This window comes from Sipha flava, unplaced genomic scaffold (genome assembly GCF_003268045.1).
Source record: "Sipha flava isolate LNK unplaced genomic scaffold, YSA_version1 180_pilon_pilon, whole genome shotgun sequence".
Taxonomy (NCBI): Eukaryota; Metazoa; Arthropoda; class Insecta; order Hemiptera; family Aphididae; genus Sipha; species Sipha flava.
This window is the reverse complement of record NW_020272187.1, coordinates 416191-435058: the sequence shown is the minus strand read 5'-3', so window position 1 is coordinate 435058 and position 18868 is coordinate 416191. Positions and strand designations below refer to the sequence as shown.

The following is an 18868-nucleotide window of genomic DNA, read 5'->3' as shown; positions in this document are numbered from 1 at the left end:
AAATTAGAGTGTTATAAATACAGACATCAGGGCATGGGGCGAGTCTAAGGGTGAACGTCGAATGTTTAGATTTGGATTAATTTATTTAAAATTTGCAATTGATATACTACTTTTTCAAGAGATTGAAGTGAGATTGGAGATTTTGAGTAGCAATGAAGGAAGGGATCAGAGTGTATAGATAAGATTGCTTTATCATCCGCATAGTTAGCAACTCGTGTATTATGTGTGGTTGATTGGTCTGAGGTAAAATTATTGTATAGGATAAGGGAGAGAATACTACCTTACGGGATACCAGTAGTTATATTGGCTATGGAAGAAAAATCATCACCAACACGAACTTGGAAGTGGCGATCGGAGAGATACGACTCAATAATAGCGAAATATGTAGTATCAAAAATTTTTTAATTTACAGAGGAGGCCGTCACGCTATACCCTATCTAAGGCCTGAGTATTGTTCAGAAATACGTTTGTACAATAGTTTTTTTTCTAGTGAGTAAGATATGATGTCAACAACTCTGTGAATCTGTTGAACAGTAAAGTGAGAAGTGCGAAATCCAAGTTGAGAATCAGGAAAAATAGATTTTTCAGTAATACATCGTAGGATATGTTTTAGTAAAAGTTTTTCTAGGATTTTAGCAAAAAAAGGGAGTAAATTTATAGGTCGAAAAGACCTTATTGAGTCAGGTGGCTTATTAGGTTTGGGCACTAGGATGATAATAGAAAATGTCCATAGTATGGGAAAGTATGATAGTCTTATAATGGAATTAATAATACGAGAAAGATGAATAAAGACTTTTTAGGTAAATACCTAGCTACTTCAATAGTTATCAGGTTAAATCTGGGAGATTTATTGAAAAAGAATTTATTTATGGCAAATTTGATATCATTTGGTGTGAAATGTTTGACAGGATTAGATGGCAAATGAGGTAGGGAGTTATAATAACTTTCCACAACATTAGTGTTGGTTTGTGAGTAAATATCAGGGTGAGGTTGAATATACCAGATAGATGTATTTTAAAAAGTTCAGCTTTATCAGAGTTAGAGATGACATAACTTCCGTCCGAATTTTTACTTGGTAGATCAGAAGTTTTAAATTTACAAATATTTTTAGTCGCTCTCCAAAGAACATCTTTTGGTGAAAATTTGTTAAGAAAATAAGTGAAGGTCTCAGATTTATGTTTTGCCAGCATTTTTTTAAGGTTCTTAGTTAATTTATTGTATTTGTGCTTATGAGAAGGAAGACGAATTCGTTGAATGTTAGCTCTAGCTTTACGTTTTTCTACTATTATACAACGAATGTATTCTGGAAGAATATGGTTATGAAATAGGGGTTAAGATTTTAAAGTAGAAGACCACGCCGCAGATTGAACAAGTTTTGTAAAATTATTTACTGATGTTATCAATTGATTTTAGTTTTATATTTAAATTTATTTGTTGGTTAATAAGATCGTGGAATTTGTTTTTATTGGTAGAGGGTTTAAATAATTTAGAAGATTTAAGACGTGTCAGAGAATTATCACTTAGAATTACCAAGATTGAAGAGTGGTTAGAATTTAATTCAAGGAGATTTTCGGTGTTGCTAGTTTAAGTTGCTAGGTATCGCGGCAACAAATATATCTTAGTTTTAACTAAGGTTTTAATGTGCTGAAGACGGCCAATAGGTAGGGTTAGGAGGAGCAAGAACTTAGTATATTTTAGTTGATACGAAATTTTGGAAAATTATCCTACGTGGATTATTAATACGACATCCCCAGGTCAGGTATTTTGCATTATAGTCACTTCCAACTATAAAATTGTTGTTAATTTTGTTAATGTAGTCTGTAAGAATATGATTAGTAATCTTGTGTTTAGGAGGATAGTAGACAGCCATTATGGTAATAGGGACTTCAGGTTGGCTGTTTGAATTTTTAACTGATGTGAGGACTTACAGAAAAAAATTTTTTCACCAATAAGGTCTATAAGTTTTGTTCACACTTCTGTATAATCAATCACACCTTTTACAAAAATAGGAGGGGGAGAATTTGTTTATCATTATGACTATTATTGTGAACGAACACATCATTCATTGAGCTTTCTTCGAAGAGTTCATCTAGACTAAGGAGTTCAAATTAATTTAAAGTTTCAAATAACTTTTTGTTTTTATTTTTAGTTTAGGTTGACGAAGCCAATGAACCATGGGTTGACGGGGATGAAGAACTTGATAAGTGTCGTTTACTTTTTTGCACGGTAAAACTATCGTTTGAGTCATGTCAATGTAAATGCTAGATTTTTATTTTTATTTATATTATTTGAAATATTGAACTTGGGTGGTTTATTTTGAAAATTATTCGTTAAAGACATGTTAATAAAGTCGAAACGAATCTAGTTATGGAGACCGCTTGTGGTGGTCCGTGGATAATATGTTAAGTATGTAGACACGTAACGTTAATAATATAATTAAATTTAATTAATTCGTTAATTATTCAACATACGAATAATAAGATATGATAGACATAAAGAAAAACAATAATTACGAGAAAGGAAAGGGACACGATAACGCACAATTACGATAACACGAAGCACATACGTGTGTTCGCAACGACAGTAGGCTCGTGACTGTATACTAAAAAACAATTATTAACGTTAAATTATTATAATTACTATTACGCGCGTTAATTTCATTGCAACGGACGATGAATGCATTAAGGTTCGCGTTTCGGACGATTATAGATGTTCGGGGGGGGAAAAAAATTTCACTAGTCCTCGGTAACGGCAGAATAAACGACTTCATTACACGGACGACTTTGGGTGGTGGTCGCTGCAGCGCCGACGAGCGCCGATGTTGATCCAGTCGTTTACCATTACGTAAAAAAATTCGTAAATCATACGGTTTATTTCATTCTCTCCGATCTCGAGTGTTGGACGTGCCCGTGTTACCGCGTAAAAATGTCGTAATTACGTATAACATTATAACGTTTATATACGTTTCGATTAGTTTTTTTTTTTTCTAGTCCGATTTATACTTCCGTTCATTGTTTTCTATTTTCATACTTACCCGTGCGATAGTTGCATATTGCTGTCTGGAACTGTATCGTCGCGCAAAACAAAATATCGTCGTTCATAAGACTAACGCGATGGCGTTGAAAAAAAATCCAGGCACGTATTTTTAGTACAATACATACACGTTTTGTACGAGTATTATTTTTAACATTTACCAATCGAACAAATTTCTCATCCAACGGTCGAGTTTTACGGGTTCCGACGTAATGTGTCGAGCTAAGCATACAAACGCTTGTACACTGCAAATTTTAACGTATTTAAATATACCTATATTTCTATGTAAACTAAATGGTATAGAAAATTGTCCACGTGAAAATGTTTATTAACGTATATATTCTACTGTATACTTGACTACGCGAGACCAATACAATCGGTGTCGACGGTGTGTTTTGCATTTTGAAAAACGCTCAGAATGGTTTACTCGAACTCGAACGAATGTTTTTGAATACATTATTTGAATTAGATATCTTATTTTTAAATATGTATTCGTGAATGTAGCTCAAAAGATTAAGAAAAATAAAGAATATTCAATAACATAAAACTAACTTTTTTAAGTTGATGCTCACATTAAAAAATATAGCACATAAAACCGAAGTTTTTAATTGAACAAAAACAGAACGGAATTATTGTGATTTCATTAAATTTCAAAACTGTTCGTATAAAATATACTGTACGCTTATTATTGTTCATAATATTTTTATATTTTTTATGCCCTCCACTAATATTTATTTTTTAAAAAATAATTTCTACATATAATTACTGCGTTTTCATTATTGCCCCTATGAAATAACCTTTTATCTGATCAATTAATTTCACATTTGGGTCACGTTTGGTTTTAAGAAACTTCGAATTCGTTATAACGCATGGTTAGACATGTACTTGTATTTATAAATATATATATATTTATAAATTTTACACAACTGATTTACGTACAACATAATTACATAAATAATAAACAAAATAGTTACATGTAATACTATATTAAAAATGTAATAAAAATATTACGTCCAGTATGTATTTAAGAAAAGGACTGATCAAATTTGGTTTAAGTTGTCCTCATCTCAACCCACAACGTAAGCCATACTTGTACTAGTCTGCTCGCCTAGAGAATTTTATTAAGGTCATTCAATTTAATTTTCATAAAAAGTCTTCAACAAGGCCTTGTATAAGTTATTTTATATTTTTGCGCAGGATCCTGTAAAAACTACATATTACTGATCCTAGGGACTTCATTGGCCGTCCGTCATATTAGAATTATAGTTGAAGACAAAATGTTATTTTTTCGGTTCGTCATAATTTCCATAACCTTTAAATGTGTACAACTGTTAGATGTATAGAAATAATTAATTTAGATTTTAGAAATTTTTCGTTTCGAACTTAAAATGTCGACGAATTTGATACATCCGAGGGAAAAATGTTTGCACGCCGTCTCTCGCCATCCTCTACTAATTCCATTTGTTTAAAGTTTTTATTTTGTTTTCTCTCTCTCTCTCTCTCTCTCCTCTTAGCACGTGACTTCATGTCCAGTGTTTGAAAATGTTTACAGACGAAAAGAGTTTCATCCAACAAAGATATGTACTCAGCTTTATGGGTTTCATGGCGCTGGCTATTGGCTACATACAACGGTTTTGCCTGAGCTTAGCGATCACCGAAATGGCCGAGCATGCCCAACACACCACGACTGAACAGACATTCAGCGAGGGCACAGTATGCAAATCCGATTATTCATTTCACAGCAATCACACTATGCACAAGGTAACCGATATTAATAATCAAACGTAAAATACACTTTGACCAAAAATAAGTTATTTATTTAATTTACGATAAATTTCGATATATATATATTAGGAATTTTGTTTTTAATATGTAAGTCATTTCTAGCTAGTTACTACTGATGTATACATACAATGGAATTTATATTCGAATCATATTATTCATGTATTCACTTAAACTATACAATCGTATATTCCATCGAATTTCAACGCCGTTGTGAGTTATCCATTTCGATTTCAAACGGTTCTAAATAACTCAATTTAAATAATTTTTTATCCATCACAATTTATATTATTTCAAAAACCACTTTCCAAAACACGTTACCCAACACTCATAAATGCAGGTCCGTGTGCAAGGAGGTTTTGAAAGTTCTAACCCCACTTATTGAGGATATTTTTACATACATTTTTACTAAGAATACACCTAGTCATCATTTTATACAAATTAATTAAACTGACTTGAAAATTCATACATAGATGTTTATTTTTGTATTAATAGTGCCAATTTTCTCGATTTGACATATTTTTTTATTTAATTTCCGGGCGTTTTCCACTTACTGTATATTATTATTGTAAATGAAGCCATGGATAGAACGTATTGTCACTGAAAAGTCAGCTGTTCAAACTGTTTAGACATTTGTTGACATTTATTGATCTTCGATCTTGATATTTTTGATCATAGATATTCTAATGTGTATTTTTTTTATTGAATTTTTACCTAACATAACATACATATATATATATATATATATATATTTGAACCTCTACCTTGGACGATTCCTGCGCACAGGTCTGCATAAATATATCGAATTTTATCAACACCAAATGATAAAACACGATGACCACGCGGTATAGTTAGTTACATTGCTTATTATATTATATATTAATAATCTCATCAATATTGACTTATGTTTCTACACTTATTATGTATCGTCATTTGAATGCCATGCCAATTTGATACGATAAACGATAGTTGAGATCGACTTGAATTAAATATTTTACCTTTTTTTTTTGAAGAAATTAATTTTATAATTCTATGAATGACCAAAAACGTGGTCATAAAAATGAATTACTTGAATACAGAAATAACAAATCAAATAAACTCACATTTTGAATATGAAATAACAGGCAATTTGAGATAAATAAACATTATTCAATTTAAAATGTAACTTTAGGTATTACTAATGAATTAATGTGTTCAAAGTCAAACAAAACAGATTCGTAATAAATTATTAATTAATATTGTATGTACAGTACTTACTGGAAATATATAATTTATATGAATTACATCATAATCACTATTCACGAAAAATAAAAATGTAATTTTATTATACACTGTATAATTTGTAACAGGTTTTTCAAATAAAATTTTTGGTTTTTTTTTTTTATTGCATATGATTTTTATTAAGATTACATTGTAATAGTACTAATTCAATATTTAATAGGTGTACTTTAAACCAGAGACAAATACTTATTTGCAATCAATGTCCTAATATTACTTATTTTACCATTCCCTATACCAGAGTTGGTCAACTTTTAAAGACTTGTGATCGACATCTGTAAATGTTAATAATTTTAATTTTACAATTTTACATAACACATATTTTAGTATATGTTTTCATAAATTTATACGGACGCGATTAATTCCGTTATTTAATACGGAATATCCATTAGATTATGTATCTATAGAGCTACTCGATCTCAGTGCATATTTTGTTTTTCATAATTATTTATTATTTTTTATTATTATTATATTTCCATAATTAATTATAACCAATCTAATTTTTATATTCGTGGATTGACCAAAAATATCAAAATATACAAAAAAAAAAAAAAATAAAAAATAAAAATAATAAATAAATATTTAAATTTTTTTCTAAAAAAAAAAAATGAAAAAAAAAGTGAAAGGGAGTGACGATCGGCTTGAACCCATGTGTCCCGATCGATCTGTTAATCACCCTTTCCCTATACTGTTATAGTTCATTAATATACCTTCGAGTATATCAGCTAAAATATGATGGTGAGAGGTATTCTAAAATATAGACTATGTAAATTTATTGATTGTGTAGAACAATGATTGAATACATTTTACAAAATGAACCCACTTGGTCAATACTGTTTATAAGAGTTTATTGACGTTTAATGGTAGTTATTCAATAATTTGTTCAATATATATATAATGATTACATTTTAAATTTAATTACAGTAATAATAATTAATGTATAAATATAACTGTACTTATAGTGATGGCATAGAATTAAATTTATTATAATGCTTGTACATAATTGAACCGAAATGAATGCCTCACTATTTTAAAGAGTTTCGAGATAATTTGATAAAACAAAATACGTTTGCCGTCCGAGTTCAAGCGATTAAGTTAGCCGGGTACATAATTTCGTCGATTTTGCCGAGATATTCAAAAATATAGGAACAATAATTCGTCCGGCCCAATCGATATTCTATTAGATCCATAGGTACCAATGTTGCGTAACGTCATATGTGTTTTCTTGTATTATAAATCGAATTTTTAGCATTATAACAAAAATAATATTTGTTTTTGTAGGTATTTAATATTCTCTGGTTAGAACACTTTTGTAAAATTATTTTTCCCTTGTACGAAAAAGATATTTTTTCAATTTGTCAATCAACTTTTTATTAGACGCTTGTCATCGGCCACTGGTCGAAATATTTGAGTTATTGATTAAATGTTAACGTTTAAATTGTAATTAATGTAATGTAAGTCATAGAGCACGTCAGGTTTACGTTAAACAATAGAACACAGTTATCATTGTCTGAAACTAATAATATGAGTTTTAATAAAAATTGTAATGTTTTTTTTCTTCCGTTTTAAAATTGAATAACCATCACGATTTATAAAAAATGTTTTTGACGGATTTTTAAGTCAATCTTTACAAACGTGTATATCAATACGAATCAAAATCTTGACATGAAAATAAATAATTGTCCGGATAGTTTTTTGTATTTAGCATGTAAGATTTGTCTTACCTCCTAGAAACGAGTTGAGTTAGAGGTGCGGGTTGCATAAGAGAAAAATAATAACGAGCTCTATTAATGAATAAGTACTTGAAAAAGAATTGAGAAAGCATCGTCAAACGTGATAAACAATGATGTACGGGTATGCACCGAAGAATACCGGTGAATTCTTTAACATACTTAAAACCAGGAAAACGATGATGATGATATCTGACAACATTGTGGCCCCTCGGAGATCAATCGAAATGTTTGTAAATACGTTTAAAGATTCACGTACAACATAGCGGTAAACGTTGATGAGAAAAACGAAACGATATGAACGGGAGTTTTTAAGTTTATTTTTCGGGTTCTTCCATCCAAAAAAGATTTATACGTTGATGCAAATATTTATTTATAATGACGATTTTGTTATAAAAACTGAACGATCCAAATTGAAAACGATTAAAAATATAAAATTGTAAACCTCTTTTTTCCTGCACGGCGGTAAATAAATAACTTTTGAATAAGATTATTTTTTTAAACCCGGTTTAGATAGTTTACTTCTTTTTGGTCGACCAATTTTACTCGGTAATGGGTCAACATTTCGCGGTGTATAAACGCGCATTATCCTATCATTTATAGAGTTCGTTCTCAACTGGTAATATCGGCATCGAACATTTTCGATCGATTCTGCGATTAACTCGGCAACGTTTTTTTTACAAACCCGTTTGCTCGAACAAACAGCACTGTCGAACAGATCCCGTTTGAAAAATAGTGTTTTTTTTATTTTTTCCTCCTCCGAAGCGTTTACCGTCGCACACGATACGGTTTATAACACGAGAATGTTGAAATTTGTTTACGAGCGCATTCCGCGTATTTCGCGAATACGTGTTCGCTCGTTCGGTTCGCACATGTGCGCAGTACAAATCGACGCAATCGCATTCAACGCAATCGCCGTCGTGAAGACCATAGTAGTGCACGCGGCAGGGGCCTACTCAAAAGTTGAGGGATTCAATTCCAGACCCCCCCCCCCATTGAAATTTCTACATACCCAATGGTTTGATAGTAAATAGTGTAATAATAGTATATAGCAAGGATGGGCAACTCAAAGGTGCTAGAGGGGTCAATTTTTAGAAAATTAAAATCGAGTGCAGGCCAAAGCGTGGAAAACACAAAAAAAAAAAGGTCATTTAAAATATGAATTTTAATTAGCATTTATATACAAAAAATAATAAATTTAACACACATGACAGCACGACACGAATGATACGAAGAAACTAATATAGTTAAATATTACGGTACAAACTAACAGCTATGGTTGAAAGCTATGCGTGTACATAAATATGATATTTAGACATTTAACCATGTTTAACACCAGATTACAATTATTATATCGAAGATAAGGTATAAAGTATAGATGATAAACTTTAAGATTGTAGGATATAATCTGAAAATACAGCTCGGGCCAGATAAAAAAGGCTTGCGGGCCGCCAGGTGCCCACCCCTGGTATATAGTGTATTTTAATTGCTCGTTATTATATAATACACCTAAAACGTATAAACCATACTAAAGTTATTAACAGTAATTCGCTGGTATTGAATCGAACTATAATTATAATCAGAGAACAGATAAAATAAAAAATTGGACCCCTCCCCCCCCATAAAAAATTCCTGCGTACACCTCCGGCAAGCTGTACCACAGCCGAGAGCGTGGTCGGCGATTGCGCTTGCGGTCGGCGTGTGGTAACGAGAACGTCGTCCGAGCGGTGTTACAACAATTAGCGACCGTCTACGAAAATGGTAACGGATAGGACACACGTAAGTTGTCCTGCTCGTTGTCCGGTCGCAGGACGACAACACCGGTCGCCGGCGTTACACGGGAAATCGGTACAAGGGAAACGCGCAACAATTATAAAACGGGTCCGTACGTGTACGGCGGCGATTGTATTACCGTATTGGAAAACACGGTCGACACGGTTTATTTAGTCTGACACTCGCACGGGTCGTGCCGATAATACAGAGTGATTGTGTTCATTTATCGGTTCGTCCGTGAACGCGTATCAATCGCATTACGTCGTCCGGTTTACCGAATCGATTACGATGTGTACGGTATTATACACATAAGCGTGTTCAAGGGCTGATCAGGGTGGATTAGGTTAGGTCAGGTTAGGCCAGTAATTCCTGCGCACGCGTATGATTATATATATATATATATACGTATAATTTTGTACACATTATAGTGTACGCATTGTTTTCGTATAATTTTTGAATAAATTTTTCAAAAAAATTAAAATAATAACTTATTACTCATCATACACACTGTTACGTATCTCTCAAATTCCAAAGCAGTTATTTCGCAATATTGTGTCGTCCAAGTCGTCTTGTTCTGGTATAACGGTCCGGGAAGAATTTTGCACGCATGCAAATGCCGAGGAAATTGCTGCTATTGAATAATATGGAGTTTGCCATGGGAACATCTGCTGTACAAAGAGGATTGATGTGGTTTCTGTAATAAAATCGTTTTAGATTGTAGGTCAGCGTGCGCATGACAAGGGGCTTAGGAAATCGGTTAACTCACTGTCTGCCGTACATGAACATAGAAACAACCCGTACGTGTTTGGCGGTTCAGATGGATCCCTGCGTGAAACCGTGATTCATATAGGTCCACTGGACATAACGTTGTAATTTTGTATATTTCTGAGGTAACTCTATTCCATATAGGAAACAATATAACTCAATATCTCATCTAGACGTACACAACAATTTACCAGTTAGTCATCCTGATTGACGCGAATGGTTGATGTTTCAGTAAGATAATCGAAGACCATCAGAATAATTACATGCATTATATCGATATTATGTTGTTCAGATAATCACGTTTTTGAATTTATTGTAACATACATGAACCAATAGTATACTCGAATCAAATTGATTTTTTTTTTTTTTTTTTTTTTTAGTTGATGGCTTCATATTTTCCAAAATAATTGAAATTGATTGATTTCTACATGGTTTGGAATGGCTTTTAGAATTGATTTATTTAATTGCTTTATTGAGCATCGACGATACATTGATACCATAGGTATCGCAATTTCTTAATCGAATATCACGTCGAGGAAGATTAAAACCTTAAATACGATTGAGTTTTAAAGTATTGTAGAAATAGCTGTAGCTATTATAATTGTTCAATAGCTCTACTACTAATACTAATCTATCAAAATGGATAATTTAAAACGTTTAACTAGCACGTACTTACCTTTTATTACAAATATATAACATCAAATAAATGATGATCATTTATTTTTTATTTTTAATAGAATTATGAAAGTAAAATCTATAAGAGTCTACGGAGTAATGATCCTTACTTGGATATTGATCTTGTCAAATTTTTTAACGGACAAATATTCCTCCACGTCCATTTAAGTTATGTCTATCGCAATAACGCGATGGGAGCAAAATTGGTTTGGCTTAAATTTTATTTTCCTCTCATGTCGAAGTTACAATCACTTAGTATTAATTTAAATGATGCATAATGTCTTACCAATATAAATTTTAGTAGAGACAATACCAAAGACGTAGCTAGTTTTTGGGTTGAAACCATATGAACCAGAAAACGACAGTTAGTTACCATTTATGTGACTTTAAATTATTATAATCTGTTTATTTATTTTACTTATCTATTTGTTTGTCTTTTTATATTTATATTTGCAGTTTTGATTTATATACTTTGTTAGTTATAAAAAAAAAAAAATAAAAAAGAACCGGATGGGACTCGCTCTGCTGTACAGTTGGGGGTGGAGTGAACCTCGTTTATAGGATAGGTCATTACAATGGATTTGTTAAATTTGAATGCAATGATAGGTATCATTGTATACGAATAACGATTCTGAACGAAGATGATTTGTATAGAAATATAGATATATATAGAAAAAATATTATTACATTTATATATATAATGACTATTATTATTATTATTATTATATTATAATAATCTGATACAGAAAAACCTCGATAAGACGAAATCGCTTGGGACCATGATATTTTTCCGTGTTAACGGGGTTTCCGTCTCGACGGGGTTAGTTAATTGTATGTAATTTCAAACATGACCAAAAAAATGTTCCGTTGTACCGAGATTTCCGTCTTACCGAAGTTCTGTAATAATTTCTATATAAATATCCTATATAATTATATTTAATTAACAAAAAATGAGTCAAAACGGCTCTTATTATTTTATTAAGAAAAATCGAATATTTCAAATGCCTATAAGTTGCTTAAAAATCAGTATAATATTTTGAAGAAAATACGATTGAAGAAAATGCCAAACTTAATAACTAGTAAAAGTTTCGAGTTTTTGCGACACACTTTTTGAATTATAACAAATATTTAAAATCGTTTGAGGATAAATCGTTATTTTATGTAATTTTGTAAAAATTTAAATTTCAAACGGTCATAACATTTTTTTCTTAAGTCCGATAAAATTTTTTTTATAGTTTTTTGAAGAATAACTTATGGATAACCTAGTGTTATAATTTTGAACCTTGAGTATAAACAAATTAAATTTTATGAATTTTTATCTACAAAATAACTTGCAAATTATCGTGATTTTGACACATTTTATAAAAATTTGAACTTTATGGGCTTATAAAAAAAAGTTATGAGAAACGATTTCCAATTTTTTTTAGTTACAGTTAGTATAACTTATAATGAACCTTATATTAAATTTTCAAGAGTTTTTGGAAAGTCGAATTTTTTTTATAGATATTTCAAAAAAAAAAAACTTAGAAAAATTTAAAATTTAAATCGTCTATAAATAAGTCAAACAATTTTAAAATACTTCGAAAACGTTACCATATATAGAAGACAATAATTTAAATATTTAGTGAAAATTTCAAGTGTATGCTGTTTTTAGTTTTTGAGCTAGAGCATTTTAAAAAAAAAAATGTAGTTTGCCAAAACGTGGTTTTGCGTAAAAATTTCTGTTTTTTCGTCATTTTTTTATGGTTTTTTCGATGCTTTAAAAAAGTATTGAAAAAGTTTGATTTTTGACTTGCCAAAGTACCATCTACATTAACTTTCTTTTCAGAAAAGTGCTGTTTAAGATAATCGAAGCATTTTTACTGCCCCAAAACGTGATGACATTTTTGTAAAACATACATCATTGTAAAACCAATAGTTTCCATCACTCCGTTCAGAATCTAAAAAATGGTGTGCCTGACACGAGAAAAAAAAGTAGGTACCTGGTACCTATGTTGTGGTACAAATAGTATTGTAATAATGAATTAATAAACAATAATATGTTGTTGATGATAAAATATTTATAATATTCATAGGAAAATATATTTTTACATAAATTATGTAAAATAGAAAAATATGCCATACTAAAAAATGTTTGGTTCATCATGGATCGTTATTTCACCTTATAAAAATAATAACTACACAATACATTGAGTAGTAATACCCTAATATATATAATTTATAGTACAACAATATAATTAATTAAAAACAATAGAAATAAAAAAAAAAACTGAAAAACATGCGGAATTATATTTATAGCGGATGCCGTTGAAACTTAATATTGCAGCGTTTCATCAATTTTCACAAGAACTCTAAAGTGAATTGATATTGTGAAGCGAAAAATGATCATTGACAAGACATGAAATTCCGCAATATATCACTCGGTGTAAAATTACTATATTATATAAATTGTCCAGATTAATTTTTACCAATCTGTAGAATTTTTATTTTCAATTCACTATCCTGCTATTAAATTGATTGTTCTCAAATAATACTATATATATATTTTAAACTAGTTTTGCGTCTACTAATTTGAAAATCGTATTCGCCGTAAAGAATATATTTTCCAGTTTATTAATATTCTCAGTTATTTTAAAATTAAAATATTTATTCCCGACTACGAATCGTTAAAACCTGTTGTACTTATCCGGTTTTATTTTATAAATGTTTTATCGCTACCTATTATAAAATTATGGTTTAATATTACTTGTGTCGCATTTTTTTTTTCTGTAAATCATGAAATCTTGTACAATCATTTTGCAAATCTCCTCGAAGAAAACATTGAATAATTTTATTAAAACTTTCTAATAGCCTAACGTTATTGTAATACAAGTAATAATTCATTTTTATTTTTATTTATTTAATGTACGAATATTCATTTAAATATTTTTAGTCTTACTAAATTCATATAATATATAAATATATAAATTTGGTTTTTATGATACTAGTATTAGAAAACTAGTATTTAGAATATACTGTTAGGTATAATAATACATATTTTAAACAATTTTTTGACAACTATTATTTTATAGATACCTAATGTATATTACCCAAAAAGTTTAATTGATTTGCTACAATGTTTGATTGTTTTATATATAACGTATACAAATCTGAGATTGCTGTTTTATTTATATTCTGATGTTCCTAATTATAATAAAGAATTAATTATTTTAGTCATATTAATCGAACGTACTACATATATAACAAAAAAATATTGCATACTGTTATACTGTCTTATGGTGAGTTCGTGTAAGATCTATTATTCATAGACTTTTGATATGTAATAAACTTGTCAGATATCAAACGATAGTAAAAATATTATTGAATTTCGTATTATAGGTTTATCGCGTTATTTTTTTTTTGTGTGTTTAAACCTATATTTTAATGAGTTTAACCTCAGTTTGACCGTTTATTATAACATACAATATTTTTATAATCTCTAAATTGATTTTCTAAGATACTTATCACGATACAGTTAAGATTTGAGATTTTATTGACATTGTATATATCTGATGATGAATATTTAATTCGTAACTAGTCATACAATAAAAATATAATCATAGTCCAAGCTAAGCATTTATTTGTTTTTATTTATATTTTTAGTCTATATGTTTATATCATAGCCATATGGTACTCATCAGGCGCGTACACAAAAAAATATTTTAGGAGAGGTTTTATGTTGTACATTTTCATAATTATATAATTTATATACCACTTTTACTATATATAAACATATTTTATAGTTTTTTATGGGGGGGGGGGGGTTAAATTCCAAAACCCCCCCTTGTGTACGTGCCTGGTACTCATCACTATATGGTTGCCGACTTAATAAAAAGTAATAACTATAGTTTTTTACTCAAAGTATCATTTGTATTACATTTTCAAGTTATAAAATATCATACAGTGTGTAATATATTTCATATGTACATAAGAAGATATAATTTTATATAATTTATATAATTTTAAGCACCCGAAAAGTGTTAATGAAGAAAAAGTAAAATAAAAATACAGCTCGATTTAAAATATGACCAAATATTTTAGGGATGGAATCATTTGATTTACTTTCATAATGCTCTATAAAAATACTGTTTGTCCCCGTCGAACTTGGTTTTCGGGGTGGGGAAGTTGAATATGGCATCGACAAATACAATAATAATTGTATGGAGCTTTAAGCATACTAGAATAAGCCGAGTCGTTCGTCAAGTACCATCTATGCACCGTAAAAGTGCATCATTTATACAAATATTTTGAAATAATTTATCAGAAGTAAAAGACGATTGATATTTAATCGAGATACATATTATATTTACATGTACACTACATGTATTGTATTATTGTATTGTATTACAAAAAATTATGTGAACCTGTAGTGTTGATGACGGTTAACTAATAGGACGCGTTTCGTTGCAGAAATTGGAATTCGACTGGGACGAAGAGGTCCAGGGATTGGTGCTGAGCTCGTTCTTTTGGGGATATGTGATCACGCAGTTGCCGGGCGGCATGTTGGCGGACAATTACGGAGGCAAAGCCACGTTGGGCCTGGGAATGCTGTGCAGTAGCATCGGCACGATATTAACGCCATTTGTGGCCAGGAATTACGGACCAACGGCGCTGATTGTCCTGCGGTTGATCATCGGACTGGCTCAAGTACGTCGTAGTGTATTAACAATAACAGTCGAAGTTTTTAAAAAAATTCGTTGGTAAGAGGAGTTATAATTTTAACTATTAAATTGATAATAATTCCAGGAATATATTTTTTTTTCGTTCAATTACAAGACCGATTAATTAATTTGTTATACGAAATAAAATAAGTAGGTACTTAAAATTGTAAGAGTATGATATAAAGATGTATGCTATAGATAGTTTAATAAAAGAACAGCAAATGTGCATCGTAAAGTATATGTGTGAGGTGTGTGTTTGAGCTGATGAACTCCTCAGCCTTTCATTGTTTTATCTGAGTAATCGTTTTTACAGGAACGGGAAAACGTTTATTACTGATGAATGTGTTTACCGATAGGGAAAAAAACATAATCTTATGCAACACTGTAATCCGTTTCATTGTAAACAAATGTGCTATGCATATATGCATATATTAATAGGTATTATATTTATTACGAACTATAAACAAAACAATATTATCATTGGTTTAAATAATTGATTCTTAGTTTAACCATAATATTTTCGAGTGATTTTACCTGCCGCTTATTAAATGTATAAATATTAGTTATAACCAAGGCTTGGATTTATACGCAATAAAAATCTACGAAATATTCATTTTCATGTTATAAATATGCAAGAAATATGTAAAATTATTTTTTTACAAATCAATAAACCATACGATTTTGAATAAAAATTGTTTAGAAAAAAAAAAATTATGACATTGTTTTTAAAAGTATTATACAATTATATTTAAAATTATTACTATAAAATTCAAAATATATGTTTTCAAAAGTATTATAACTTACATTCTTTGTACGAAATAATCAGCTAACTATTTATATCATACCTATTATTATATCATACCTATGATTAATGTTTAAGAAAAAAAACTTATAATTACTACTACTACTACTGGTAGTTGTGCTATGCTACATATGTACATAGTACATTAAATGTATGCATTTAATTCATTGATGTATAAATTATTTATCAGTTCTTTAGATCATTAATTAGTGAAAAATTAAAAATGAATAGATTGGTATTTATTACTATTATTTTTTCTCTTTGTACATTGTCAATGAAAATTAAGAATAGGTCATTGTTTGTAATGATTTATATTTTAATATTTCGATTTATCGTAATTAATATCCAAATTTATTAAGGTTATGAAGATTAACACGAGTTTGATATTGATATGAATTTTTAAGTAAACGTAATCATTTTTATTAAGTATATTTTATGACCGTACTTTAATCTTATTAAATAAAAAAATCAGTAGTGTAGGACCGAATGGTGAAGTCTGCAAAAACTTTGGGATAGGCAACTAAACATACGTGTTATAGGTGTGGTATATATTCGATAGTTTACCTTGAAGCTTCTGTTGATTGTGTTTTCCTGTAAATTTTCCACTCGTTCTAAACGTAATGCGTTGTTTATTCTTGTTATGCGGAAACTAAAACGTCGAAAAAAAAGTACACCTTGTACGGTTAACTGTAACATTGATGGAAATGCATCTTATGGCACAGTTTTAGAAATGTATTTTTATCTTTTCGATGTGTTGACGGATGAGAAACACCGTTAACCGTTTAACAGTAATAATAATAATAATAATAATAATAATAAAGATATGTGTGTTCGTTAAGGGCCCGTTGTACCCTGCGATGAGCCGGCTGCTCGCTTCGTGGGTACCTTTGGAGGAACGTGGTCGACTGGGATCGCTCGTGTTTGCCGGTAGGTACGCAACATCCTTACACGTCTCTTGGTCACTAGGCGTTGCTGTTGTGCGCCCGGGGCACATCCAGAGTTTAACGTTCCTTTTGCAGGGGCGCAGGTGGGCAACGTCGTTTCCATGCAGTTCGGTGGTTTTCTCATGCGGTGGACCAGCAGTTGGGCGAGCGTGTTTTACGCGTTCGGCGTGTTCGGTTTATTCTGGCTTTTGTTTTGGTTCGTGTTGATCTATAACCATCCGAGCAGGCATCCGTTCATCAGCGGCAAGGAGAAATCGTTCCTGAGCCGCGTGATACAAACGGTCGATCCGGACGCCGTAAGTATTGCGAACCATAACGATGGCGAAAGTCAACGGGTGCCGTCCGTAACCGTTCACACCGTTCCAGGGCAAACTGTCGATACCGTGGAGGGAAATGTTCACATCGGGACCGGTATGGGGACTGATCATCGTGCAGATCGGGCACGACTGGGGTTTGTTCACCATCATTACCGATTTGCCCAAATACATGAAGTCCGTTTTGAAATTCTCGGTGGTCGAGGCACGTAACATTATGATATCAACGCGTGGTGGAAAACGTAACGTGTTAATATTTTTTGTACAATTTTTCGCAGAACGGAATATGGTCTGGATTGCCGTACATAGTGATGTGGTTGGTAGCGATGATTTCCGGTTTCATTGTTGACTCGATGGCAAGATCTACGATATTTTCAGTCACGTGTATCCGTAAAACGTTTGTAACTATAGGTATATAAACAGCGTGCCGTAAAAGAAAGAAATTATCTCGACGAATTAAAAAAAAAAAAAAAAAACTGTTTACTCTTGGTGTTTAGCTGGCGTAGGACCAGCGTTAGGAATTGTTGCAGCTTCTTATTCCGAATGCGACAGAAAACTAGCGATTATCAGTTTTACGGCCGGTATGGGACTCATGGGTACTTTTGTTCCGAGTCTGAAAGTCAACGCCTTAGATTTGAGTCCTAACTTTGCCGGAACATTGATGGCTATCGTCGGTTCAATTGGATGTGTGTCTGGTGTCATCGCTCCGTACGTCGTCGGATTAATGGCTCCAAATGTATGTTTGACTATCGGCCCATCAAAATCAAATAGATTGTGAATAAAAAACTTTTCTATAAAATTTTAGAGTACAATGGAAGAATGGCGAAATGTTTTTTGGCTGTCAGCTATCATACTAATAGGGACTAATTTGGTGTATTTAAAATATGGTTCGGGAAAGGTGCAACCATGGAATGAGAAGGCAAAAATACAGTACAAAAGCACTGAAATCAACAACGAAAACAATGTGGAATCAATACTTAAACCATTGTAAAATAATCTTATAAAAATCATGTACAGTTTCAAGTCTCAACATTTTTATATTTATTAAGTACATTAAAATATAACAGCATTG

The 18868-nt window shown here is 31.0% G+C and overlaps 1 protein-coding gene across 1 annotated transcript; it reads left to right on the top strand.

The window, feature by feature from the left end:
* Window positions 1-2767: 2767 nt before the first annotated feature.
* On the top strand, window positions 2768-18819 carry LOC112680796 (putative inorganic phosphate cotransporter). Its single transcript, XM_025550994.1, has 9 exons — window positions 2768-3135; window positions 4586-4794; window positions 15486-15722; window positions 17378-17465; window positions 17558-17778; window positions 17849-18001; window positions 18075-18207; window positions 18294-18532; window positions 18602-18819. The coding sequence occupies exons 1-9, from the start codon at window positions 3114-3116 to the stop codon at window positions 18785-18787; spliced, it is 1488 nt and encodes a 495-aa protein (XP_025406779.1). The 5' UTR covers window positions 2768-3113; the 3' UTR covers window positions 18788-18819.
* The last annotated feature ends 49 nt before the right edge of the window (window positions 18820-18868 follow it).

Bases quoted from the DNA above. Each gene is read 5' to 3' on its own strand.
- LOC112680796 (XM_025550994.1), top strand. From the start codon at position 3,114: ATGGCGTTGAAAAAAAATCCAG. The intron at 17,779-17,848 runs GTAAGTATTGCG...ACACCGTTCCAG, and splicing joins AAACGGTCGATCCGGACGCC to GGCAAACTGTCGATACCGTG. The intron at 18,208-18,293 runs GTATATAAACAG...CTTGGTGTTTAG, and splicing joins TAAAACGTTTGTAACTATAG to CTGGCGTAGGACCAGCGTTA.